At 44.3% G+C, this 27,192-nt stretch overlaps 1 protein-coding gene across 3 annotated transcripts; it reads left to right on the top strand.

The window, feature by feature from the left end:
- Nucleotides 1–3,873: 3,873 nt before the first annotated feature.
- On the top strand, nt 3,874–24,616 carry LOC117433907 (venom nerve growth factor). 3 transcript variants are annotated; one of them, XM_059005023.1, is made up of 4 exons: nt 3,878–4,234; nt 11,290–11,383; nt 20,672–20,795; nt 23,688–24,616. In XM_059005023.1, exon 4 carries the CDS (start codon nt 23,699–23,701, stop codon nt 24,368–24,370), a length of 672 nt encoding a protein of 223 aa, XP_058861006.1. In that variant the 5' UTR covers nt 3,878–4,234; nt 11,290–11,383; nt 20,672–20,795; nt 23,688–23,698; the 3' UTR covers nt 24,371–24,616. The 3 variants fall into 3 exon arrangements, with proteins under 3 accessions (XP_033912247.3, XP_058861006.1, XP_033912231.3); XM_034056340.3 differs by lacking the exon at nt 11,290–11,383 and having other exon boundaries at nt 3,879–4,234; XM_034056356.3 differs by lacking the exons at nt 11,290–11,383; nt 20,672–20,795 and having other exon boundaries at nt 3,874–4,234.
- The last annotated feature ends 2,576 nt before the right edge of the window (nt 24,617–27,192 follow it).

Genomic DNA, 27,192 nt, shown 5'->3' with positions numbered 1-27,192 from the left:
GGGCTGTGGAATCATGCGAGGAATGCAGTTAACAGTCATCATCATCAAACCCTTTGCTCTGTCTGTGTTTATATGCTCCTGACAAAAAGAAGCAGCAAGGTATCCGACCTGTGTGAGGCATTTATCATGCCCAGCTGCTTTACCCGTTCCTCTCTGCAATTTAGAAAGGACGATGACCTTCCCTCACAGCACAGCTCAGGGGCCTGGTCAGTGCGGTCCACTCATTCAGTTCAACGGCCTGAGATGTCGGTTCATTACATGGTGATGGAGGGTAGTCTGCTGCCAGAGGGTAAGAGTGAGTGTTAGAGCAGGACAGACAGACACCGGCCTGGGGTTAGCTGCCTGTAACTTGAGGAATTATCACCCTTTCATTGAAGGCTTTATTTGGTCTCTGCACAGGTCAGATGTAATCGATGTGGAATACTGAGCGACTGATCTAAAACCAGTGGCATCGCCAGGATTTCTGTGTGATCACAACCCCCCACAAGATGACCCCCCCCCCTGCAAAATGCAATTATCCTCCTGCAAAGCACACCCCCAGCAAAGCAGAACCGCTTCTCCAGTTGTGATGAAATGTAGGAAATAAGGGGGGTTGAATAATGAATAATATATTTTTTTTTTTTGTTGAAAGCCCTTGACATCATACTAACGTTATCTGTCTAGGTCAAGGGTGCAAAACATGGTCCTTGAGGTCCAGCCTTCCAGGTCATAGAGACATCCTAAAATAATTAACTGATTAAAACCTGGAGTTTGAATTGGTCTAGGAGGTCACCCCTCCCCCTCCTCCCCCTCCTTCCCCTCCCCTTCCCCCTAACACTAACTAGGTCAAAGGTCAAGACATGAGCATTTTTGTATAGACTCGTTCTCACATGTTCTTTGAAACTCTCCCAGGATGTCTACTCTAGAACTCTTCTCTCCATCCCCTGGGTTAACCTCAAACAGATGAAACACCTCCCCACACTACCACAGCCTTGAGACTCCTATTAGAGTTAGCAGTATAATAATTGTGCTGAACGACCACCCTGCAGATGTAACTGTTGAAACTGCTGCTGCCTGGCACATTATCACTTGCTGTGGATAGTTCCAGCTACCGCCTTCATACGTGTCACATCCGATGATGAAGGCCCTAGCCGACAATACAGAGTTTCGTTCTGTTTCCTCTTCCTTTGTTTTAAATCCGTGTCTCCGGACTGCCTCTGTGTCGGTCGGCAGGCTGTTAAAAGTCTCCTTTTCAAAGCCACCCCCAGTCATTTCATTCAGCACCCACGCTAATCGCTGTGAACAAAGTGCCACGGGCAGAGGTGATGTGTAATGTGAGCTGCCGTGCTGTTTGAGCGGGCTGCGTGGCCTTGACTGCATAAAGGCTCTGTGGGAGTCGCAAGCATCAGTGCCATTGAGTGAGGAGACAGTGGTGATGTGTCAGCTAGCTGATTCAGCGAGGATGTAGGAGGACAGGCGCAATCACCTGGACAGGGCTCATTGTGCTTCCTAGGTGAGGAAGCAGCGGTAATTGCTTTAGGAGGACAAACCAGAGGCAGACGGGGAATAAACAGACATGGCAAACAACTTGATGCTTCCGTTCTGTCAGCTCTGAATCTGGGTCGCTGCTCCCCTCTCTCCCAACCCTCAAGCCTGCCCTGGATTACAGCAACTGGGCTTCCACTGCCCCTTATCAAGCTGTGTTGAAAATGCACGATTCTTTGCAAACTCGCTTTGCGAAGCGCACTGTCACCCCCCTCTCTATGTGTGAAAGTGAAGGTGGGAGCAGTCTGGGAATCTCCCTTACTCATAACTTAGTCAGTGGGGTGCCAGGTCTCCCCTTCTCTGCATACTTTCTGTATTTCTCACAGTGACTAATCTTGACAACATCCTGAGCGCCTAACTTGGCTTCTCTAGTCATGCTGTGTTAGCAGGAACTCTCCACTCCTCACTGGATCTGCAAAAGAAAACTCCCTGTTTTGCCCGGAGCATTGGAGGCAGCTGAGTAAGTGACACAGCCTTAACACTGCGAGAAGAGAGAGGACAAGACGCGCAACCACTGGGCCCTAGCGCTCAATGTACCCTTCCGGATGATTACTCCAACAGCATGGGGAATCTGCAAAAACACCATGCACACCACTGTGGTAACGTTCAAAATGAGGCACATTGAGAAATTAAACAGCAAGACATTATTGTACAGGTTAATATGTATTGTAAAGTAGAGTGGATTTTCTTGCACACAACACACTATTTTACCTAGACTAAAAACACTTTCAATCCGCATTTCACAAGGATGTGGACCTCGAGTTCGTCTTTGAGTTCATAAAGAAGTATCCCTGAAGTATTCTGAAGCTTTAAATGTTCCAGTCAAACTGTTGCATCATCAATGGCATCAAAGAGGTCAGAAATGCTCTGACTAACTCACGATTTTTACCTAGAAACTGCAGCACTCCCTTCCTGCCCATCTCAAACCAGGCTCTCCATTGGGTCGCCCCCTAGGGGCTGGTCAGGGTCCTACACCTGTTAGCCAAGTGGTCGGACAGCAGTTCAACACAGGAAAATGCACATTAAAAATGCCTCGAAGGTAATTGTTATTGTGTCTCATCGTTTCCTAATGTTTAACTCTTTCAGCACCGCAGCCTTGTAAAGAGGTGAAGGAAGCAGTCTAACAAAGCAGACTACAGCAGTTAACTGGTGAATGTACCACCTGTGATGAACACTGTGCAATCCCAACAGAACAGAGATTAACTTTAAGTGGTTTCTTTTTTTATTTTTTACACTTACTACCAGAAGTTCAGTATTATGAGAAAAACTCACATAGAATGCACTGGATGCAAGAACACAGAATCACCCGCCATAGCACTGTCAAGGGCCTCCATAGACAGACAGCGGACAGCTGCAGTGAATTCTGTTCTCCATAAGAAAGCCCTCACTTGTGAGCTACACATTGCAGGCGTTTGTCCACAATTTGATATCTGCTATTCCGATTTCGTTCCTGTGATTTTCCATTTGAATTGTAACCCAGGCAGTCGTGACAGCACATGGAACTCAATGCGTCTGCAGCAGACTGTGTGCACAGGTGCAGGCGTACCTGTAACATGCTTTTGTCATTCCACCTGACCAGCTTTAACCGTCGCACTGCCCAGCACTTTCTCTTCCTGTAATTACTGTGTGCAAGAGCAAGCACGTCTTAATGATTTTAACTCGAGACTTTCGTTTGGATAGGAAGATACCGTGTTGTCTGGCAAGGGAGCATCTCCAAATTGTAAGCATGACAAGCAGTAAGGGACTGTATACAAATTACCACTTTCCCCGATAAATGTATACTGGGTATTGCAATATTTCAAAAGTTAAAATATGGATTTGTTTTTTAGAACCCCTTTTTTAGTTGAAGGGATGTTCCAGGAGGGCTGGTCTCTGGTACCTCTGGTTACTTTAAAGTCCGATGTCTCGATTATAGATCTTTCAGTGTCCCACACATACATGATCCCAGTACATTTTCCCACATGTTGTCTTGTACACAGAAAACAAATCACTCTGCGTCTGGCACAAACCACTTTTAAAAAGAAAGTTTACACTTCTTGCGAAATAAAACGCACATTTGTAACGAGATACATATTTCCTGTTTTTCCGTTGTTCAAACTAAAGAATCGACAGGCAGTAGACAAGACAGCCGTCAAAAGAAGCTGTGAAAAGGGGGCCTGGTTTTACTGTGCCAGCAGGCATCGTGTTGAGAAAGAGAGTGCGCCAGCTTTGAGCTGTTTAATGGGCCTCACATTAAAATAAGTGCCTGTTTATGTGGAGTTCATGTTTATTAGCGGCTTAATACAGAGGAATTCTGGTCATTTTGCACAGTAATTTTACAGTTTAGCTTAAAGTTAATCATGTTGTTTTAATAGGTTTTGAACCAGCTATTACTTACACCAGGCAGAGTGTTAATGCAAGGCTTTCACTACTTAACTCCCATGTCCAGGCCCTTGTTGTGTGTAATGGTTGAGCGTAGGCAGGCAGGCAGGGAGGCAGGCAGGCACTAAGACCTGAGGGATCCTACAGAGAGCGGAATGACACTAGGAGTCCTCTGACTAAGTTTCAGTGCAGGCAATTTGGGGCTGAGTGTGAAAGTGAATGGCTGAGTCTGGCCTTTCCACACACACAAAAACAAGAACAAAGTCTTGGGGAAGCACTCGGATAACCGACCAGGGATTACTGCACCTGTGGACCTTAGTCTTGGCTGGAGAAGGGAAGGAAAACTGAGGTAGGTAACTTTGAAGGTGTTTGCTAACCAGTATTTACCTGTGTGTGCGTGTGTGTGAAAGGGAAGGCTTGTCAAAAATGCAATCATTTACCTGTCAGATGTTTTTACAGCACATTTGCAAGGACTCCTACATTTAAAAAAGATATACTGTACACTATATTATAGACTTACAGTACAGTGTGTTTTCGTTTGTTTTTTTTGATCAGGTTTTGCACCAAAATCCACTCAACAGAATATAAGTTAACATGTTCATACAGTAAATGTCTATTTGTTCCAACTTGTCAAAGTTTCAGTAAGAAACCAGTACCGCTGCTACTCCTGTAGAATGATTTGGCACCTTCTGTTTGAAATTGCCACTCTTAAAGAGGTAGCCACAAAGTTTAAAGACGTAGCCACACAGTTTAAAGCAGTCACATTACCGCGACACCAGCAGCAGCTTCCCTGCGGGATACCAGTTGCTGTTGAGACAGGAACCCGTACTTAAAAAAAGCAGCACTCCAACAACAGACCTCTGTATTTTACACAAGTTCAGACTCTATATGAATTGGGTGCTTTTCCAAAACAGGACAACAATAATGAACTATGTGAGAATGCGGACAAGCGATGGAATAATACATGCCACAGAAGCTAATGTCAGCACTGTTCAATTATTCTTTGTGAATATTTTTTTTAAAATATAAGACTGTTTCTCAAGACTGCAGTTCAGCCAGCGTATACCATTTCCATGCCAAAATGAATGCTATAGTATAGTGTCCCTGATTGCAAAAGCATATGCAATTATCCTGAATCTTTTTCATGCTTTGCCATTGATTTCATATTACACGCATGTGATGTGTATCTTGCATGTGATGCTAATTGTTACCAACTGAAGGAATTCACTCTGATTATGACTCAAAGTGTGACTGATTGTGTGCAGTCGGGTATTAGGTATCACTAATGTGCGTTACAATTTAAGGGGAGTCTGTGGCTGTGATCTCCATAGTGTTTGTCTTGCTCTCTTCACAGCGTAGTCTTGTGCTGGCTCCACCTGGTTCTAGTTAAAGGGGCTTAAGCAGAAATAGGGTGTTTGAAGTCGGGACTGTTTTTTTTTCTCCCTTGCTTTGTGGCTCACTTGTAGCGTTACGTTTCAGACCTTCAGTTTATGAGGTGTTTTAGAGAAGGGGTTAGCAGCCATTGTCACGAGAGTTTTAACCCACCAGAGATGCGTTCAGGGGACGGTCTGTGGAGTGCTAAAACAAACTCATACTCCAGGCCTTAGTCTATGGCATGAGCCCCTCAAGATTAGCCCAGGATTCATGTTTGAAGTGCAGAAGGAATATAAAGATAACAAGGGCTACTAGCCTGGCTGGGAAGGCTGTAAGGCGAGTGAAAGAGACATGGCGGTTTTTAGTGTGCGGCTCCGGGTTTGAAAACCCCATCTGTAAAATGCTGAACCCCACGCTAATTTGAACGTGATGTAAGAATCTACTTTTAGAAATCATTTGCAGACGTTGTCACTGCATTTAGGATAATCCATAAACACTCTGTAATTGAAGTATTAATAAAGTATTTGTAATGATATCGAGTTGGGGATGGTGACTTGAAAGCTCACATTGAGAATGGAATTGATATTTTGCAGTCAGTGCCAAGTTTAAACCCATTTTTTCAGAATTGAAAAAAAACCCAAAACAAAATCATTTTAAAAATGGTGTATCTCCCAAGAAAACACAATAAGCAGACCGCAATTGCAGCTCCTGCCAAAAGTCTTGCACAACCCTGCGGAATAATGTTACGTTAACATATTGAATTACACACTGCTTTGGAGTTTTCCACATACTTAACAAAAAACTGACAAATTAAAAAATGTGACATTTCAAAATCTAACATGAAATACTGTACTGCTATGATGACTGCCAGTAGACTTTTGCGAAGTCATTGTGTAGCTTCTTAGATTACATGATGTTAAATAGAAGATCTAAATTATGTTCATATATACGTATATATACACACACACACTGTATAAGACTACAGTATATAACCATGTATAATGACTGATGGAGGTATTACCACTGTTTTTACTGCTGGTTTAATATGTTGTTATTGTTCACCAAAGCATGGAACCTCTTAATTATGAAATCAGATCCACCGTGTAAAATAGGGGGAGAGAAGAGAGAGCAGAGAGGAGAGGGGGTAGATAGAGAGAGGAGAGGGGAAAGGGGAGAGAGGAGAGGAGGGGTAGAGAGAGAAGGGAGAGAGAGGAGGGGTAGAGAAAGAAGGGAGAGAGAGGAGGGGTAGAGAGAGAAGGGAGAGTGGAGGGGTAGAGAGAGAAGGGAGAGAGGAGGGGTAGAGAGAGAAGGGAGAGAGGAGGGGTAGAGAGAGAAGGGAGAGAGGAGGGGTAGAGAGAGAGAAGGGAGAGGAGGGGTAGAGAGAAAAGGGAGAAAGAGGAGGGGTAGAGAGAGAGGGGAGAGAGAGGAGGTGTAGAGAGAAGATAAAGTGGGAGATATAGAGGGAAAGGAATAAAAGGGAGGGGGACAGGAGGGGAGACTGTATTAGAACAGCTCTCTATGGGCTTGTTTTCTTGTCTAAGTAGGGAGCAGCCCTCGTCACACCCACTCATACTTTAGCCAAGGGCTCACTTCTCAGGTAAATATTTCTGTAGTTAATCCCACAATCTGTATTCACAGGTACTGAAATGGACAAAGAAACTGAGAAGGAAATACAGGCAGACATGCAGGCTGACAGACAGACAGACAGTCCGACAGACAGACAGGCATACAGACAGTCCGACAGACAGGCAGGCAGGCAGGCGGGCACACAGACAGCTGTACCATGCTACAGAGATAGACTAAATCAATTGTAGAAAGATTTAAAAAAAAGTGGAAAACAGATTGCATGCAACAGACACAAAAAAGTGTGCCTTTTCTAACCAGGCAGACGGCATGATATATATATATATATATATATATATATATATATATATATATATATATATATATATATATATATATATTTAGATTACACAGCAGGAAGGTGGCTTTGGTGTTATGAAATTATCTTGCAGTTTTCGTAGTTTCTGATAGATTGCTTGGCTCTGCTGATAGTATGATGTGTAATAGTGTGCTAACAGTTTTGTATGGGTGATGCACTGCTGTATATATTAATGTATACCCGTAATAATGAGTCTTATTGGGAGCGCATGCAGCCCAGTGCAGACAGACAGGCTTTCACCAGCTCTTCACTGGCAGAGGAAATGATTAGACTAAACAAGAACCTGCTCCATCATCACAAGCCCCCTCCAGCCTGTCATCAAGTGAGGGCTCCTAGCACCCCAACTCCTGCGCACTTACCAGGGTCAACAGCTCGTAACGAACACGCTGCTAGCATACCCCCCTGCTCACTTACCAGGGTCAAGAGCTCGTAACGAACATGCTGCTAGCATACCCCCCTGCTCACTTACCAGGGTCAAGAGCTCGTAACGAACACGCTGCTAGCATACCCCCCTGCTCACTTACCAGGGTCAAGAGCTCGTAACGAACATGCTGCTAGCATACCCCCCTGCTCACTTACCAGGGTCAAGAGCTCGTAACGAACACGCTGCTAGCATACCCCCCTGCTCACTTACCAGGGTCAAGAGCTCGTAACGAACACGCTGCTAGCATATCCCCCTGCTCACTTACCAGGGTCAAGAGCTCGTAACGAACACGCTGCTAGCATACCCCCCTGCTCACTTACCAGGGTCTGTCACACTCCTTGGGTTAAAGGGCTCCTAATGAACACGCATGGAGATCAGTTATCAGGCACGCTTAAAATCGAAGCTTCATTACACAGTACTGCTGTTAATTACATGTATTGGATACAATTTCCACGGCCAGGGGAATAACTACTAGCCCATTTTTGATAAGTTTGTGCCATTAAGTGCTGAATGTGCTGCACTAGCTGGATTCAGTTGAATAGTAATACTCTCCAGTATACATTTCTAAGGGTCAGAGTAGACAATGCCGACCACACAGCAAGGTCGAGGTCATCTCAAAGCTTCTGTAGGGAAGCAGTGGAGCGTGTTCATTTAAGAATGACTCAGTGCCTTCAGGCTTATTAAGGATAAGCACAATAGCCTCCCAATAAGCTTGCAGTGCAACACCACAGAGGACAGAAGGGCTCCTAAATCAGGACTCATAGTGTGTAAGAGGTACCAGCTGATTCATTGTCTACACCAGGTGGTCAAACCACGGCTCGCGAGACGCACGCGGCTCCCGGGAGGTTCTGGGGCGGCTCCCGCTGAAATGCTGGGCGACGCACACTTTGCAGCTCGAATGATTAACTATTGATCAGAGTTAATTATTCTTTCTTCTCTCACTCCCTCTGCTGTTTCTTTGAGCCTGCATGTTCACTGCTAGGATATTTCATCTCTTGTTGAATTTCGACACCGCTCACCTGTGTGTTTCGATCACCAAGTGAAAGCCAGATGTGCAGCTGACAGTAAATTTCATAATTTTGAATTAAGGGCTCATTCGTTTCGTGGAGACAATGGCATTGAGTAAATCCTTCATGAGTAATAAACAAACATATGAGTCTTTTACCCAGACAGAGACAAAAGAGTTTTCACTGAAAACAGCAGTAAACCGGTGTCTCATCTGCAACAAATCGCTTACATACTGCAGTCTGTACAACTTTCCATGAAGTGTCTAATTCCTGTGTATTTACATAGTAGTTACTTAGTAAATACCTGGCTATGTACACATAATTGCAATGTTATTATGCAGAGTTACAGTGCACTTAATTTCTCATTTTTTTTGCATAACCCTTTTCTGATACAATTGTGTACTTGCATATGTCGTGCAAAAAGATTGACACATTAAGTACATTGTGCGTAATAACATTGTAATTATGTGTAAGTGCTTGTGTATTTACTCAGTAACCACTATGTAAATACACAGGAATTAGAGACCAATGTATTTCAGCCAACAGGGATACAGCGAAGGTAAAGTAATGTGTTTCTTGTAAACACTGCATGGAGTTCTGTATCTTTTACAGTTTCTGACATACACTACAGTAGTCGTCTATTAGGTAATGAAAGTAAAACACCCCCTGTGTCTGCCGTCCAAAGGAAAACGTTCAGATTCCTGTTGGTATGCTGTGCGGGATCAGAAACAGATGCATCCTGAGTGGGAGGGAACATCGAAGGAAGCATGTGAAAGGTTTTACCACGCTATTATTTTTACAACCCTTTTTAGTGTTGAAAATCTTCAGTCAAACGCAAGCTAAAAAGGAATATTTTTGGAGGATCTTTTGACTTGCCATTTCATGCAATGATCATGTTCTGAATCTCACATTTTATGAAACTTTGCATTGACATTTATTACAATGACATATTTTCAAACCTCATAAACCTATTTTACAAGCGTGTCTATGCTTCAGCGTGCTTTAGCTATACTTTATTACACTTTGCTATACTTTTACTGTGGGGAAACATTTGCATTTTGCAGATGTCCTTTGTTTTTGCAGCTGTGTTCCAACATGCTGAATCAAAGGCGTCCAGCAATGTACACTGACAGGTCTACAAGTTAACATTTCATTTGGAATTGGAATTTGGAATCTGGAATTCTGCAGGTTGACAGATGAGCAGCTCCAATATTTTCTAGATCACTTTTCCAGGCTGGAAAGCTGGCCAGTCTAAAAGTTTTGATCCCCTTTCCAGGTTCGAGGCGTTGACAGACACTGTAGAGATGTTTGCTCCTGTCTTTTGTAGAGAAGAGAGAATTCACTTTTTCAACAGGGGCGCTGGTAAGTGTAAGTTGAGATGGATGAATAATATTTTGGAAAGGCTTGTATTGATTCTGGATGCATCCACACAACGGGTTTGGGGTCAGTGGTGTTTTCAACAGTCCACTTCAAGTTTAATTAAGCAACAAATGTACTAAAACCTTACAGAATCAACATGCTAATTTTGTACAGAATATACGCTGAATAATGCATTTCACAAATCAAATCTTCCGTGTGACAAAACCCTTTTTATTGTGCAGGCAATTCAACGGTAAAACCTGATACAATCCAATTGCAACCCCATTACAACACCAGCAGCGTTTAACAAAAACATAGCAGAAGCAGAATATATTTAAAAGGCCTGATCCGTAAAACACCCAAACAATCCCACACCTTTATTACTGTACAACAAACTCTGTGAGTGTGCTTCGACACACAAGACAGGGAGAATCGACAAGAGAGATTACACTAGGGTTCAGAAATGCGATTTTCCCTTTACGACATCTGTATTGCCTGTGCTGTATTTAGAACGTGGGGGCTGGACAGACGTTTGGCTTCAGTTTCAGATAACATGACATAACAGCAGAGTTCAAGCCAAACATTGGATTAACTTTGGAAAGAGTTTTTATTCCTTTGGTTTGCGTATATGTAGCCATTGCTCTCTGCAGAACGAAGCCACTCTTAAGAGGCATTGTGTCAGCAAACAGCATCACAATTGGGAGAGACTAATGACATAACTCCCCAAATCTTTCTTGTGTGCTGCACACAAGCCATGTGGACTGGACAGGTGTGCCTCCTGTAAGACAGCATGGCATCTTCAGCATGCAGTACCCTTAACAAGGATCACCGGCACTAACTGGAATGGTTCCCAACAATAATTGGCTGGGAATTAATTCTAGTGTTTCGGTTCACCACTGGGAGACTTTTAATAACAGCACTGCTGTCAATATTAAAGAGACATTTCAGAGTATCACTCGGGTCCAGGGTTTGTGGTACGGAAAAGAAAAACTACAATAAAGAACAACAATCTAGTCCTGTCTGGTTGTCTGTTAAACGCGAGGCTCTTGCTGCAGAATTGTGCTGAGGTGGTGACCCGTAGCATCTTGACATTAGAACCTCACGTGCCCTCAGGACTGGAATGGAGATCTAATGGAAAGTTGTCACATTAAGAGGCGAAGCTCCATTAACAGGTTTTGCTTTCAGTGCACCTCCTGCAGATGACAGCGTGCTTGATGCCAGCCTGTTGGTTATCTAATCTATAACACAGCAAAGCCATCATCACCCCAGCTGAAGTAAAAACATTTCATTCTCTGCAGGAGCAGAAATCCTGGGCAGCCAGACAGTCAGCACTCTTTCAACACTGAAGAATCACTGTCTGTGCCCAACCGCTACTCCTAGATTGATAAAAAGGTTTGGAAACTTTTTAGATATAAATGTATACGTACTTTATAGACATTATATATCTGTACTTTTTATGAGACTTCGAATGAATACTTGATTCTATAATTCATTTGAAGATGACGGATCACTAAAGCCTGCTGGTACTCCTCTGCAGTCCCACGCTACCTTCTCAGTATCAGGGTGTGTGTTAAATTGCATTTTTCTGTAAGTTATGCCATACCTAACTGATGAATTTTGACGTGCTGTACAGACAGTGTGTCAGGCGTGCAGGCAGATAGACAGACAGGCAGGCAGGCAGGCAGACAGACGGATTTTGATCCAGTCTGATTTCGCTGTAAGTTCTGTGCTGTGGTTGAGAAGACAAGAGAGACGTCTCTTCACTAGCCAGCTCTAAAGCCCTCCGGCTCATAGCGAACACTGTAGCCATTGTTACAAGTTTCTCTGTCAGCTTCAAGCAGTGTAAATGAGAGAAAGCACACTCAATGTGGAGGTTCACAACCCTGGCACTTACTGCAGATTGTCATGGTTGGTTTTGAGTGGAGCCAAGAATGGAGATAGCTTGTTCAGAAGGTATAGAAGGACTGCTTAGACTACAGAACACAAGCTGAGGAGCCAACACATTTCAATGGCAGTGGTTCTGTTTGATGGGACAATGGCAGCACAGTGGGCAGCTGCAGTGGTATCAGTGGATTTGAGTTGCTCGGTTTGTGAAAGCACAGGGCTGCAGCGTGGAAGGTAGTGGTTTGGGTAGCTCAGTGGTTAAGCGCTGGGCTGCAGCGTGGAAGGTAGTGGTTTGAGTAGCTCAGTGGTTAAGCGCTGGGCTGCAGCGTGGAAGGTAGTGGTTTGAGTAGCTCAGTGGTTAAGCGCTGGGCTGCAGCGTGGAAGGTAGTGGTTTGAGTAGCTCAGTGGTTAAGCGCTGGGCTGCAGCGTGGAAGGTAGTGGTTTGAGTAGCTCAGTGGTTAAGCGCTGGGCTGCAGTGTGGAAGGTAGTGGTTTGAGTAGCTCAGTGGTTAAGCGCTGGGCTGCAGCGTGGAAGGTAGTGGTTTGAGTAGCTCAGTGGTTAAGCGCTGGGCTGCAGCGTGGAAGGTAGTGGTTTGAGTAGCTCAGTGGTTAAGCGCTGGGCTGCAGCGTGGAAGGTAGTGGTTTGGGTAGCTCAGTGGTTAAGCGCTGGGCTGCAGTGTGGAAGGTAGTGGTTTGAGTAGCTCAGTGGTTAAGCGCTGGGCTGCAGCGGGAAAGGTAGGTGACCACATGTGAGATATGGTTTAAACAGCTGTCCTGTTGTTTACTTAATGAAGTGTTTACATTGCTTATCATCATCAAGATAACATACACAGCATAGTTTTTATATTCTATATAAATACTGGGTAACATTCCCAAGCCTCTTGAGTGTGTGTGTATATATATATACCTAACCACAGTGAAATATTGCACTATATTAGACACACTGAAGAATGCTCGCAGACAGACAGACACAGTGAAGAACGCTCGCAGACAGACACACAGACACACTGAAGAACGCTCGCAGACAGACACACAGACACACTGAAGAACACTCACAGACAGACAGACACACTGAAGAACGCTCGCAGACAGACACACAGACACACTGAAGAACGCTCACAGACAGACACACAGACACACTGAAGAACGCTCGCAGACAGACAGACACACTGAAGAACGCTCGCAGACAGACACACAGACACACTGAAGAACACTCACAGACAGACAGACACACTGAAGAACGCTCGCAGACAGACACACAGACACACTGAAGAACGCTCGCAGACAGACACACAGACACACTGAAGAACGCTCGCAGACAGACAGACACACTGAAGAACGCTCACAGACAGACACACAGACACACTGAAGAACACTCTTAGACAGACAGACACACTGAAGAACGCTCGCAGACAGACACACAGACACACTGAAGAACACTCACAGACAGACACACTGAAGAACGCTCGCAGACAGACACACAGACACACTGAAGAACACTCACAGACAGACACACTGAAGAACACTCTTAGACAGACAGACACACTGAAGAACGCTCGCAGACAGACACACAGACACACTGAAGAACACTCACAGACAGACACACTGAAGAACGCTCGCAGACAGACACACAGACACACTGAAGAACACTCACAGACAGACAGACAGACAGACAGACATACTGAAGGGAGACTCACAGAGAGAGAGAAGAGACAGACACTGAGCTGCAGGCAGGCAGTGTGGTTTAGTGGTTAGAGCTGATGGACTGGGAGGGAGGCAGTGTAGTGTAGTGGTTAGCACTGAGGGGCTGGGTTGTAGGGTAGTGGTTAGAGCTGAGGGGTTGGGTTGCAGTTCTGAATCTTGTTTAAATTGTAAGATTCCACAGTAGTTCAATAACCCTCTTTAAGCAGAATACACAAAAGACTGAATTGTGTCAAATAATGAAAAAATGTGTGTTGTTTGTTTTGCTTTGTATTCAAAGCGCTTTCATGCGCAGTGGGCCAGGAACGTGAAGAAGACGGCTTTCTTAAACAGAGCCTTCCGTTGCTTTGCACCATGCCAACGTTGTGTAAGGCAATCTCTTGCCAATGTTAAATGAAAATCTTCAGTAAAATACGATCCTGCCAGTAAGTGTTTGTTGACCCGAGACAGAAATGTCGTTTTTAAAAAAAAAAAAAAAAACAGCAACAACGACAACAGCACAAGCACGCGCACTCAAACCCCTAGTAAAATGTGCATTGATCAGCTTCCAATGGGTCTCAGCGCATATGAATGACACATGCCAGAGGCCTGTCTGTTAATAGAGGGTACTGTACCTTACAGGATGGGATAGGATAGGTTCTACTGTACCAACACTGTGTAATGGAAGCTTTCCTTCACAGCTCTGTGAAACCATGCAGTCCTGCTCCTCTCTCAAGCAGACAGGCAGTTGTTAAACTGTTTGTGGTTGAGTTTGCTTGATGATCATTTCCGCTATAGCTGGAACCAGCGGCATCATGTGCCCTGACCAGGGTTCAAACCAAGGCCTGTGAAAGACAGAATCAGCCAGTGAATTAGTCTGCCGCGTTGTTTTTAGGAACATGCCATTAACAGATATTTCCTGGAGTCCTTTCTGTATGAATGTGTCTGTTCTTGCCAGGACCAGAGGGGCTTTGTTTTGAACTGTTATGAAGAAATGCTAGTGATTTATTGAACACTCTGTGAGCTGAACCAAACATTTTTTGAAAATGTCTTATATTTATTTAAACGTCTGGAACCTCTCAAAGCACTTCTCTAAGCTGGATTTGTGTCCTGCACTCAAGACTGTGTTCTTGTGAGCTACAGCTAGGATATACCGGCTATTGTACTATAAGGTAGGGTGTGGGGTTCTCTTTGTGTTGCAGTTTGGGCGAGAGGGTACGAAAAACTGATCAAACTATGCAAAACATTTCCGTTATAATAACAGGCACTGGGACAAATATTCAAATAGTCATACGAACACTGCCTGCCATGTTTTCATGTGTTAAAAAAAACAGAATTTATAACTGACAATATCAAAAAGATACCATGTAACGCTAACGTTCTTATTTCTGCAACGAGGTGCCCGAAACCGGGTTTAAAATGTACTGACGGATTAGATCCGGTCCTCCAAACTGTCAGTTTCCTCCTCGTGATCCTCGAGTCGCTCTCAAATGTATTTGAAGAAGAAAGCGTTTGAACCAGCGCTCAATCCCTCGCGTACCTTCAGGATTTCACTTCTTTGGCATATCGTGAAGCCTCTTAATTACACATTGCAGGTTAACGGACTATAGCAAACGAGCAGTCATGGGTTTCTGTCATCTCTAGCGGCTGCCAACGTCCTCGTCATCATCACCCATCATCGCCTATCCTATTAAATGAGTTCATATTTCATCTTTGTAATTGTGTTCTACCCTTTGTCCATTCATACGGTAGTTTACAAGAATACCGGTTCTCGTTCATTTCCTGATGTTAGGATTGGTAATGTCATCAGCCTGTCACAATCCTATTTAAAATGCTTGTATTCAATCCTGATGTAAATGTGTTCGCCTGAGCCGATCCTCAGCTCCAGTTCCGGTCAGAGATACAAGGGTGACACTTTCCATGAAGTGGCTCTAATTCCTGTGTAATTACATAGCAGTTACTTAGTAAATCATACACGTGTGCCTCCACATCATTACAATGTTATTACACACAGTTATAATGCACTTGACGTGAAACTTTTTGCAGGATATTTGTAAGTACACAATTGTATCAGAAAAGGGTTAGGGTTAGGTTTAGAGTCAGGGGTAGGATTAGAGTCAGGGTTAGGGTTAGAGCATGCAAAAAGACGTACACATTAAGTGCATTGTAACTATGCATAATAACATTGTAATGATGTGTAAGCGCACATGCATTTAATAATTCCAAGAGCTGTAAATCTATCATCTGATTAAACATTGTAACCTTCTGAACAGCTCTGAACTCATAGTCAAAAAGACTTAAAGAGTAAGTAGTGGGGTTCCGAAAAATCTACTGTTACACGTCCCGGCGTGCTGTTACAACTGTTTAACACGCCTGGAATGCTTCCTTTCATTGTTAACATGCGGATCACTTTTTACACGTATAACTTTCAAGTCTGTTTCAAAGCTCTTTTCAAAATGTCCGCTCTAGTGCACTGGGGTTTAAGATCTGTCCTCTTAAAAAAAAAAAAACATAACAACAAGTGCTCTGGCTTTTCTGTTCCGGGCCACATCATGGGTCGTTATTGCTGTGTGACAATGTGGGCAATAATCCTGACACTATCAGTGCACTAGAGCAGACATTTGAAACAGACTTTCAGGTTATACGTGTAAAAAGTCGTCAGTATGTTAACAATGAAAAGAAAAATTCCAGGCGTGTTAAACAGTTGTAGCAGCACGCGGGGACGTGTAACACTTGATATTTATTTCAACGCTGTGCACAGTGTCCGGTTTTCGGTTTCTCAGTTTGAGTGAGTCTTTCAGTTCTACAGCCGCTGACACTGGCAATCTCTTCCCTCGCTGTCGTTCAGTGTGGGCTGCACCTATGTAAGGAATCCTGAAGGATTTTTCTTTTTTTCAGTGTTTGTACTGGAAACCACTCAAGCCCCGAGGAAAGCTACACAGCGCTTAACTCTCTGATTGCTATGTCAACCTGTTCTGTTAATAAGAAAGTGTTCTGGGATCGGTCGCGTTTCGGGCTATTTGTAACCTCTGACGATTTTAATTGGACTGACAATACTGTTTACCATATTGTAGTACACACACACACACACACACAGGAGCCAGTGACTTGTTTAACACTAACACATCGCATGATTAAAAAACATTCGAAGACTCTCCCAGTCTGAGGACAGTCTGCACACTGGCCTCTGAAGACTGATTAACAACAGGGGCCTCTTCCAGCCCCAGCCCTCCTGAGACCCTTAAACTACAGCTTACCTCTGCTTCAGACGGAAACGCATCCAGTACTAGAGCCCTGGAACCCAGTGTACTGTAATAACAAGCACTTATATTGCGCTCATATTTACTGCTCTTCACTTACAATCTGAATCGACAGGGCAACCTGGCACCCTGTGGATGCCTGTTGATTCCACACTGTGTACTGCGCTGTACAGAATACTTTCACGCTGTATGAAAACCCAGCGCGGATACAGTGTGGTGCTGTCTCTGCAATGCTGTCACCTGGCTTCACCTAATGATAAGCTGCACTGGAGAGATGCAATTGTAATTGAAAGCTACGTCTCTACTAGCAGACTCCTATAGGGGGTTTGACTGCTCCCATGGTGAGATATTACCAGTGCTGCACAGGTGCAGGACCTGGGCATGAAGTCCATTGAGGTGTTTTTACCTGTAGCAGAGAGACCAGGTAACACACGAACCAGTGCATTTACCTTCTGCAGTTTAACAACATGCAAACCAAGGACTGGCCATGTTGAGCTCAAGGGTGACATTCCAGTACAGATATTGATGCTTTTTATTCATTAAGAGATCCTGTTTTTCAAGATGCCAGCATTATCGTCATATCAAAAAAAAAAAAAAAAAGCATGATGAAGCTCATTTAAAACCGTGGCAAACCAGGGTAAACTGTATCAATGAAAACTGAAAACCATACAGTGCAAAAATACTGTTGTAAACTTTTATAACTACTGCTTTCAGGATAGTTTTTTTTTTCTAAGAATCACAGTGTTTATAACCATGTTGCCAGGCACAAAATCAGTTTTACGCTAAACAGAAAAAGACTAGACAGTTTCTGGCTTTGTTAAGAGCACTTTATCAAACACCACAGCGTTACTCTACAAGAAGAATCTTTTCAGCTGGCTACACTGACAGCTTGTGCACGATGCATTTGGCTTTACTGATCTGTGCTGACAAATGTTTAAGATAGGACTGAAGACAGGCATGGGATGCTGTAGAATGAGGTAACTGGCTGAACTCAACACAGCGCCTCATTTCAGGCTGGCCCACCGTTTATCCTTATCACAGCCTTGACTCCACAAGGTGCTGGAAGGTGTCTCAAGGGACATTCATTGAGTCATTAATATTCCACACAATACGTGCAGAGAGGCAGGCAGAGGATCGGGATGACGAATGTGTCGTCCAAGTTCATCCCAGACTTGCTCAATTCATTCAGGGAAGACGGACAAGTGCATTACAGTCTTGAAAGCAGACATCATCATCATCATCATAATAATAATAATAATAATAATAATAATAATAATAATAATAATACATTTTATTTATAAGCGCTTTTCAAGTGCTGTACAAGGATACACAGAAAAACACATGAGAATACTTAAAAAACCACACAGAACATCAACCAAGCAACTACAAAAATGATACATTAAAAGCCATGATAAAAAAATAAGTCTTTAAAACGAGATTTTGAGCAAAGAATTCCACAGTCGTGGTGCTGCACAGGTAAGAGTCCTGGCTTCAGGTAACAGGAGTCCTGCCTCAGTAGATCTTGCATTGTGTGTTGGGGTATACTCACTTATATGTAAGTGGCAGGACCTTAAAATGAACATTTCATAGGGAGCCAATGCTGTGTATACAGGACTGGAGTCATGTGCTGAGATAGAGTTTTTGTTAATACCTGAGCCTCTTCAGTACCTTAACAGATCACCCTCCAGGGCAGCACTGTTGGATTGGCTTGATCCACAAGGATGCCTCAGTCAGGTAGAGCGGTCCAGAGCAGAGCTGTCTGTGAGAGAACGCCCCCTGTGTGCTGGCAGACCAGCCTCTCACTCACCCTCACAGGAGCTGATGAAAGGGCTGCTGGCAGTGGCGCGTGCTGCACCTGCAGTCTGGAGGGGATTGTAAACACTACCATGAGGAGTGCTGCTGGGAGCGTGACAGCCAGCTCATGCCAGGACAAAGACATGACGAAACTGTTTGCCAAGCTAAGGGATGTCTTTCAGTTTCATCTCGGCTAATCTGGCAATGTGACTGACATTGTTACATTAGCAGAATCAGGAAAGGGCCGGATTGCTGTAACTGTAACGAGAAACGGTTCAGCGGGAGGTGCATTCAAGGGAGTGTTGTTTGTTTATTGGGCAAAAACAAACAACACTTGCACACACTGCACCTCCCTGCTGCACGTCACTTTCAGTCATGACGGGTAAGACTGTTGATCATTGCATAGTTGTAGTTCGGTGTGAGGAGCAGTAAGGTCACATTTTGTTGCAACAGCAAAGGTTTCACTGAAACCAATGCAGGGAAACACTGTAAGGAATTGGATCTGCAAATGAGTGCACACAACACTAATTGCTATGTTAGTAAGTTTACAGCGACCAATGATTTCAAGTTCTGGGAGAGCGCTCGGGTATGGGGATGGGCTGTCGTCAGCAGAGGACTCAGGCAGCTGGGGGGGCGGGGGGGCAGGAGGGGGTGAAGCTCAACTTTGTGAACTCTGTTTACACTTTGTTTTCCAAGCAATATCTAAACACTGTCAATTTCATGACATGAGCTGCAGTGTTGTTCCAGACACAGACCATACGTCTCTTCTGCAGAAGATGCACCCCGCTTTATCAATTCCTCTTTCCTTGCAGCTGCGCTCGAGCACAGCGTTCTCAAGACTGCTCCTGATGTTTGTTTAACCCTTTGTTGACAACACCCCCACTGAACTGATGGACTCCCTGATGAAAGCGTTGCCCGAAACATTTGTCAGCTCGGTTTCTTATATTATTTTTTACGTCAGATTTGTCATCACCTCAGAACAAACAGTGTTGTAAACTTGGTTTTACTGCACCAGTGGCATCTGGGAAATGTAAGCAGCTAAACAGATGGTGGTTGAAGTCTCGCTGTTGGCACTAAAAACCAAACACGTGTGTAATGACAGCTTTGGGAACCGTGAATGTAAAACCCAGAAAGTTTTTAGTGGGAGATTTGATTTCTACCTTGAAGGCTGGATTTAATTAGAGCTTTTTACTATACCTCATAACATCATATATAATCTATTAAGATTATCTAAAATGTTGATATTATATAGTATTTATAAGTGAGTAAAATGAGATCCGTCTATGGTTGGGGAGTACGATGTTGGTACGACAGGAATGGAGAGGAGACGTGGAGTGGAGTTGGGCCATTGAAACCTCCTGCCTAAGAGATTCCAATAGTAAAAGCATAGCAAAGTCTAATGAAGCATAGCGAAGGCATAGGCATGGGAAAGCATATTGAAAACATGGCAAGACATGCATAGCGCAAGAATGGGATCAGCATGGGAAACCTGCTAAGAGAACTTCTTGAATTGCAATAATGACTTGTTTTGTGAAACACACAGGACAGGTTTTACTCTGTCTTTTAAAATATGCCCCATCGTGCCTTGAAAAACAGTACAAGGATCATGCCATGGTAAAACTGCACACATACAATGGTAAACTTTTAGAAGGACATAGGGAGGCAGAATCACATTGGTGCATGGTTTTAGCTATTTGCTGGTCCACCAGAACATACGTTAGGGTTGATATGTGGATTGCTTGGGGGAGTCGTGGGGTTGGTTGTACCACTAGTGAATACAAGGGGGAGACAAAGACCTTCAGCAGCTAGTAGAGGGGACCTTTGCAAGGTGGTATCCTGTAATTCACTGCCCGGCTGCTATTAATTAACATCTGTGGATCTGTTAGGAGAAGACCACGATCCCTGGGGTGACCACATAGCTCCAGACTCACTAGGACAGTTTGGGAGGGACAGTTGGCCGCAATGCATTCTGGAACTTGTAGACCATGAAATAAAACAGATAAGGTGAATGCATTCGCTGGAATAATAAAATGCCGAGCTGTGACGTGTGTCTTGTTCTGCAGGCGGGGTGTGGAGAGCAGCTCAGAGAGGGCAGCCCCGATGGCAGGCTGCTGTGACACTGCCTGCGCGCGACGCTCGCTATAAGAGCCCTGCGGGGAGCACACTTCACCTGGAGACAGTGCACAGGTGAGGCAGGGAACGCAGGGAACCTGGGTGCGGATGTGGATTCTGCCCCCTAGCAGAACAGGATTAGAAGGAGTCTTGCTCCCCTGGAACTTGTAATAACCTGGGTGGTATTAGAGATGGTTTAACTCCTTATATAAACTTTCTGTCAGCTTTTAAAACAAAACCACACACACACACAAACAATACCGTAGGTCGCATGTCTAGTGATTTTAGTATAAAGGAACGACTTCCAGATCAGAATTAAGATTGCAAAGATTGCATGACCAATTCCATCTGCAAAGAATGCAGTCAAGATGGCGTACAATCACAGGCAAACTGGCTGTTTTCCACGAGGAAAAAGGGAAGATGAGAGCGGTTGGCTGTGCAGGAGTTGTTTATTATTACTAGCAGTCTGTGCTGGACAGCAGGGATATCTCTGAGCTGTGTGTCCCAGCCAGCAGCCAGTGGATCTCAGCTGATACCCCTGAGCACATCGGCTCATGGCAGAATTCCCCCAATCCTGCATTTCGAAACCGTGCTCGCTTTAGAAATGTTCTCGTGACAAAATCTGGCAGTGTGGTGTCTTGTGTGGTGTTGCTTTTATGGCTACTGCTGACCCCTAGGGGTGAAGTGAAGTAACCGCAACAGAAAAACAAGCCTATATATATATATATATTTATACACACACTCACACACACACACACACACACACTGTGCCCTCCCTTGAAAACAACATAAACAGCTCACAGCCTCAAATCAGTTCCCACAGTGGCCCCATGACAGCGTTATGTCAGGTGTTCCCGTTTTGTTGTCTCCTCCTCGTTCTCTATATATTTAGTAACAATAGAGAAGCCTGGAGTTCTATCTGCGGAAAGTTGTTGTTGAGGAAATGTATGAATGACATCACTTCCCTGGTGACCGGGCCTGCCTGTGCACGTTTCATCAAACCAGACTGACGTGACATTAAACTATTAAACGAAAAGCTCTCCAGGCAACGGAGCGGGGTGCAGAGATCTCTCGCGCTCTGAAATGTTTGGGGTGTTATGGCAAAAAGTGAGAGTTCCTTTCCATTGTTTCAAATTCCCCCCACTCCGATTAGTAACCTCAGTAAGTCAGGAATCGCTTTTTCCTTTTGCTGAGGTCACACTGCATGGACGAGTGGAGTCCTGTCAGTTACTGTATAGCTTGCATCGCAGTGTGTGGCTCTTTTGATTGAAGCTTCATTCAGGTATTTCAGTAATGCATCATAGAGGCGATGTGATCGACACCTTCTGCACTGGTACTAGCCGGCACACCCTGAAGCAGAGCTCACTTTCTGACATATTTCTGTAACTCCTCTTAGTGACAAGACAGCAGATTTCATTTTGACCTACCTTAACCCTAAGAAACGAAGCTCCCATACTTACAGAACATGCAACACTCCCCTGGTAGAGAGAAGCTGCCCAGAAATACAGAACACTAACAAGACGGGAAGGGAAACCTCCATTTCTGGAACTGATACAGGACTAGACGGTACTGATACAAAAGCGATGGGAGTTTGTATCATTCGACTCTGTTTGCCTGCTTTGAGATGACTCTCCAGATCAACCGTCCTCGTTCCAATCATGTGACAACGTGACCTTTCAACCCTGCCAGCCTCTCCCACTGGCTCTTTAAATGACCCATATACTCCCTTATGAAAGTTCACCATAGCAAAAGCACAACAAATAAGGGGAAAGCATGGTCAAGCATGTAAAAAATAGCGAGGCATTGTACAGCATATTAACAAACAGGGCAAACCAAGGCAAATCCTGGTAAATGCATATTATAACCACAGGGAAAGTATGGTAACGCTGCAGAAATACCTTGCAAATTTACAATGGTGAACTCTTATATGGCCTGTGACTGTACAAGAATAGCATATCCCATAGTCGCAAGGACGATCATAGGTGTAATAAGAATCATGAAGCTTGTATCGTGAGTTGTTCTTTCCATTACACAGTATTTATACAAAGTTAATGTATACTGTACCGTGCTAACCTGTCTATGGTGAAGTAGGACCAGCTGTTGAAGCAGTTTTCTAAGATGTTTTTGCTCCAGGGCAAACAGAATAAAAAAAAAAACCTGTTAATGTTGCAAACAAAAATGCAAGCTCTTCAGTTTCCATTCTGAGTCTGATTTGCCAAGAATTTGTTCCAGTGAAACAACTTACTGTAAAACAAACTCATTTACTGGTCTAAGAAAACTGCTTAGAATTTGGTTTAGTTTTGTATCACTAATATGTTGTAATAATCTACATTATGGGGCTGCTTTTCAAAGTGTTTGATCTCTAAAGTGCACATTTCTGGGCAAAAAATAAATTTAAAGATTTTAGTATTCATCCATTTTTCCGTCACACTGATAGCTCGAATTGTGAATGTACAGCCATGGCGAGAGGGTGTAAGTGACTGACATAGTGTGCACATGTATTACAACACCTCAAGATTTATCATTGATATCCTTTATATACCCACCTGCATGAAAACCTCATGGGGGTGAGAATTTCAAATTCCGCTCAGTAATCAGTGAAACAACAGGCGCTCATGATGTGTAAAAATGTTAGAGCACTTTGTGCTTTAATTAGGCATCTTAAACAGCTGCTAAACAGTCTCCTGCGTTTTATAATGCGTGTGGCTGTGTGTTCCTTTTCTCTTTTTAAATCAATTGCACATGTGGGCCTATTAAAGTCGTCAGTTAAACTAGACTATCACTAATTGGCCAGTTTTCCCAGTTTTCCCAGATTTTCAGTTCCAGTGGTTTGATTTCATGTGCACAACAAAAACAAAGCCGCAGAAGCAATGGGGTGTTGCAGTAAATGTGCTCACTGCTGGATTCCTGTATTGTAACAAGGACAGCATGTTTAGCAGGCGTATCTAACTGTCTTGTCCTCTACAGGACGGGTGCCCATGTGGTCGTCGACACTGGTCCTGGTGTTTCTGATCGGCGTCCAGGCTGTGTTGAAGTCAGAAAGGGATGCCAAGGCGGCAGGGGCTGGACTCTCCTCCGGGCAGCAGGGGGCGCCGCACACGATGATGGCACAGCTGGGGAACAGCAGCAACCAAAGCCGGTCCCGTGACCAGACCCATCACTCCCCCAACGGCACCACCGTGGACCCCAAACTCTTCACCAAGCGGCGCTACCGCTCACCCAGGGTGCTGTTCAGCTCTCAGCCACCGGGGGAGGAAGGGGCGGAGGCCCCGACGGGATCGAGGGTGAAACGGAAAGCCAATCCGGCTCTGCACCGTGGAGAGTATTCGGTGTGCGACAGCGTCAGCACCTGGGTGGGCGATAAGACCAAGGCCACCGATATCAAAGGACAGGAAGTGAGCGTGTTGGCGGAGGTGAACATCAACAACACGGTCATCAAGCAGTACTTTTTCGAGACCACCTGCCGGAACGCCAAACAGGGCGGGGCTGGCTGTCGGGGGATTGATCGGAAGCACTGGAACTCCTACTGCACCGACACACACACCTTCGTGCGCGCCCTGACTGTGGAGAACAAGCTGGTGGCGTGGCGCTTCATTCGCATTAACACGGCCTGCGCGTGTGTGCTTAGCAGGAAGTCATGGAGACACTGACTGACTGACTACTGCCCTGGACCCTCCCCCAACCCCCTCTCTCCGGCCAATAAAACAGCACCACAAACTCAACTCAAAGTGACCCGTTTGCCCTCTGCTCCCCAGCCCTACCTCAGTCTGTAAATTATTGTGTTACGTTGTTTTAAGTTATGAGGACTGCATGTTATATTTAAAGTTTATACATCTGACAAATCCTTACAAAAAAAAATAGCATTTTTTCCTTGTTATTTATTAAACACTTGTGTACATGCTTCTGGGGTCGTTTTTTTGTCTACTCGAGGTTTCATAATAATTTGGGAGCGATAATATGTTTTTAAGTGTAGTGATCCTAATTCAAATAAATGACAAGGCCTGTAATGTTTGCTCAATGCACTTAAAGACAAATCTTCGCTCTTATACACTGTTACTTTATAGAAAAATACCTGAAAACTTGTTCCGTTTACTTTCTTTTACCTGAATAAATCTCGACAGTTTTGCTTTTTACTTTCTGCACTTGTCTCCGCGGTTGTCGTGGTGACACACACACACAAAAAAAGATTCCCACGTTCTGCAAAGTGTTCATTCCAGAGCCAGCAATCAGCAAACCCTAAACAGACCTGCTCTGGCCAATGATCCCCTGTCTCTAATGCCAAGGAACCGCTTACAGCCATCTGCAACATTGAAACAACAGCAAGTGATCTAAACAGTGCAGTCAGGCTTAGCGTTCTGCAACCAGTAACACTGATTCCTGTGTATTTACATCGTGCTCACTTCGTAAATGCATGTGCACTTACACATAATCACAGTGCTATTGCACACAGTTACAATGTACTTAACATGTCAATCTTTTTGCATGAGATATGTAAGTACACAATTGTATCAGAAAAGGGCTTTGGTTAGAGCTAGTGTTTGGGTTAGGGTTACAGCATATACAATTTCAGTCTGAAGCTTGCATACACAGTATATAGGTTAACATTGTATTGCTGGCAAGCACCAAGATCATTACTCAGCTCCAGTATCTGGCAGAAATGTGCATGGAAATGTGTTTTTAATTGGATTCTGCTGCTGGTATTGTTGTTGCTGTTTGACAGGAAGCTCCGGGGGGTTAAAATCTCTAGAGACACGCAAAAGCACGATGCTTTTATCTTGCTTCTCTTCGACGCAGCCGCAGAGTAGGGCACCTCGTGAGTGTTTGTCTCTATATGCCCTGGGATTGCATCAGCGTAGATGCGACTATCCCACTGGATCAAACCCTCTGAAAGGGATGTGAGCCATCTTGTTACAGGACAACCCCAAAGCAAAATAAAGAGGTTTGTTCAGGATATCCCAGCCCTGTCCTTGAAGGAAATACACACACACATGCACGCACGCATGCACACACACACACGTGCACACGCACGCACACACAAATGCATGCACACACATGCGCACACACACACACACACAGCAGCCCGCAGCTCTAACTCTCCCACACACTCTCTCTTTTCCTTGCTCAGCTTTTCGCTTGTTGGCATTTTAAACTGAAGTCGCACCACCACAGAGGCAGTGAATCAGCTCCATTTCTCTGTGTTCTGATGCCCAGCTTAATTAGGTGACACTTTTGCAGTTACCCTTTAAGACGAAGAGGAAAGGGGGCCCAGAACACAAATATTAATCCAAAACACACAAGAGCAGGCGAAGAAGTACAGGTGGCTTTGGGGCTTTTTCACAACTCTCTGCTGGGAGAAACAGTGCCTCCTAGTGTGTCAAAACAGCATAGCAGCTCATTTTTCCTTGATATATTTTTTGGTTCCTGATGTGGTCCCATGGTTCTGCAATCAATTCTCATTGCAGTTTGTGAAATTATCTTTTAGCGTCGGCTCACACTCTTTTGGGTAGCATTGCTTGCAAAGTAAAGAATGCCCAGCAGTGGTGTGTGCTGATCAGAACCAGTGGAGTACTGGTTTTCAGATTGTCAAAGAGACTTAGAACATAAGAACATAAGAAAGTTTACAAACAAGAGGAGGCCATTCGGCCCATCTTGCTCGTTTGGTTGTTAGCAGCTTATTGATCCCAGAATCTCATCAAGCAGCTTCTTGAAGGATCCTAGGGTGTCAGCTTCAACAACATTACTGGGGAGTTGGATCCAGACTCCCACAATTCTCTGTGTAAAAAAGTGCCTCCTATTTTCTGTTCTGAATGCCCCTTTATCTGTCAATACCTTTCAGAATTTTGAATGCTCAGCAAGTCTTAGGTTGTTGTGCCCTCTAGTGGATTGAAACGGAACAGCAATGCACACGGTCTTCTGTGAAAGGTGCATGTTCTTGTTCAATTACAGTCACCTTTCAAATGGTAGTTTTGTGCATGTATCCAAATTCCACTAAGTTACTGTGAAATCAGCAGACATGTAGCTGTTACTACCTGCAGGGTTCATAAGATCTTCAAGAGGTAAAACTCTGCAACCCCTCCCAACAACCATTATTTATTGAATTTTTCCTCCACCTCCCTTCTCTCAGCTCTGTAAAGCGTCTTCATATTGAATGAATTCAACGTTACGACTTCTGCAGCGCAAAAGAATGCCACCACCGGCCCTGATAGAACTGACTGACTGCCACCAGATGGCGCTGTCTACAAAGGCACCAACTATGTGAAGATACAAGCAAGGCTGATGCTACACTTGAGACGTGTGGGTCTCTAGTACAATGATACAGACCAGTATAGTACAGGGACTTGCTATGCCGTACCTCTCTGGGCTTTACAATGCTTGCCTGTGCTTTACCGTGCTTTCACAATGCGTTATTATACTTTGCTGTGCTTTTGCTATGGGGAATTTCTATTTGTTTGAAGCTCGTTGGCATGTTTTG

The sequence above is a fragment of the Acipenser ruthenus genome, chromosome 30, assembly GCF_902713425.1.
Source record: "Acipenser ruthenus chromosome 30, fAciRut3.2 maternal haplotype, whole genome shotgun sequence".
Classification (NCBI taxonomy): Eukaryota; Metazoa; Chordata; class Actinopteri; order Acipenseriformes; family Acipenseridae; genus Acipenser; species Acipenser ruthenus.
This window is presented reverse-complemented; position numbering and strand designations above follow the sequence as displayed.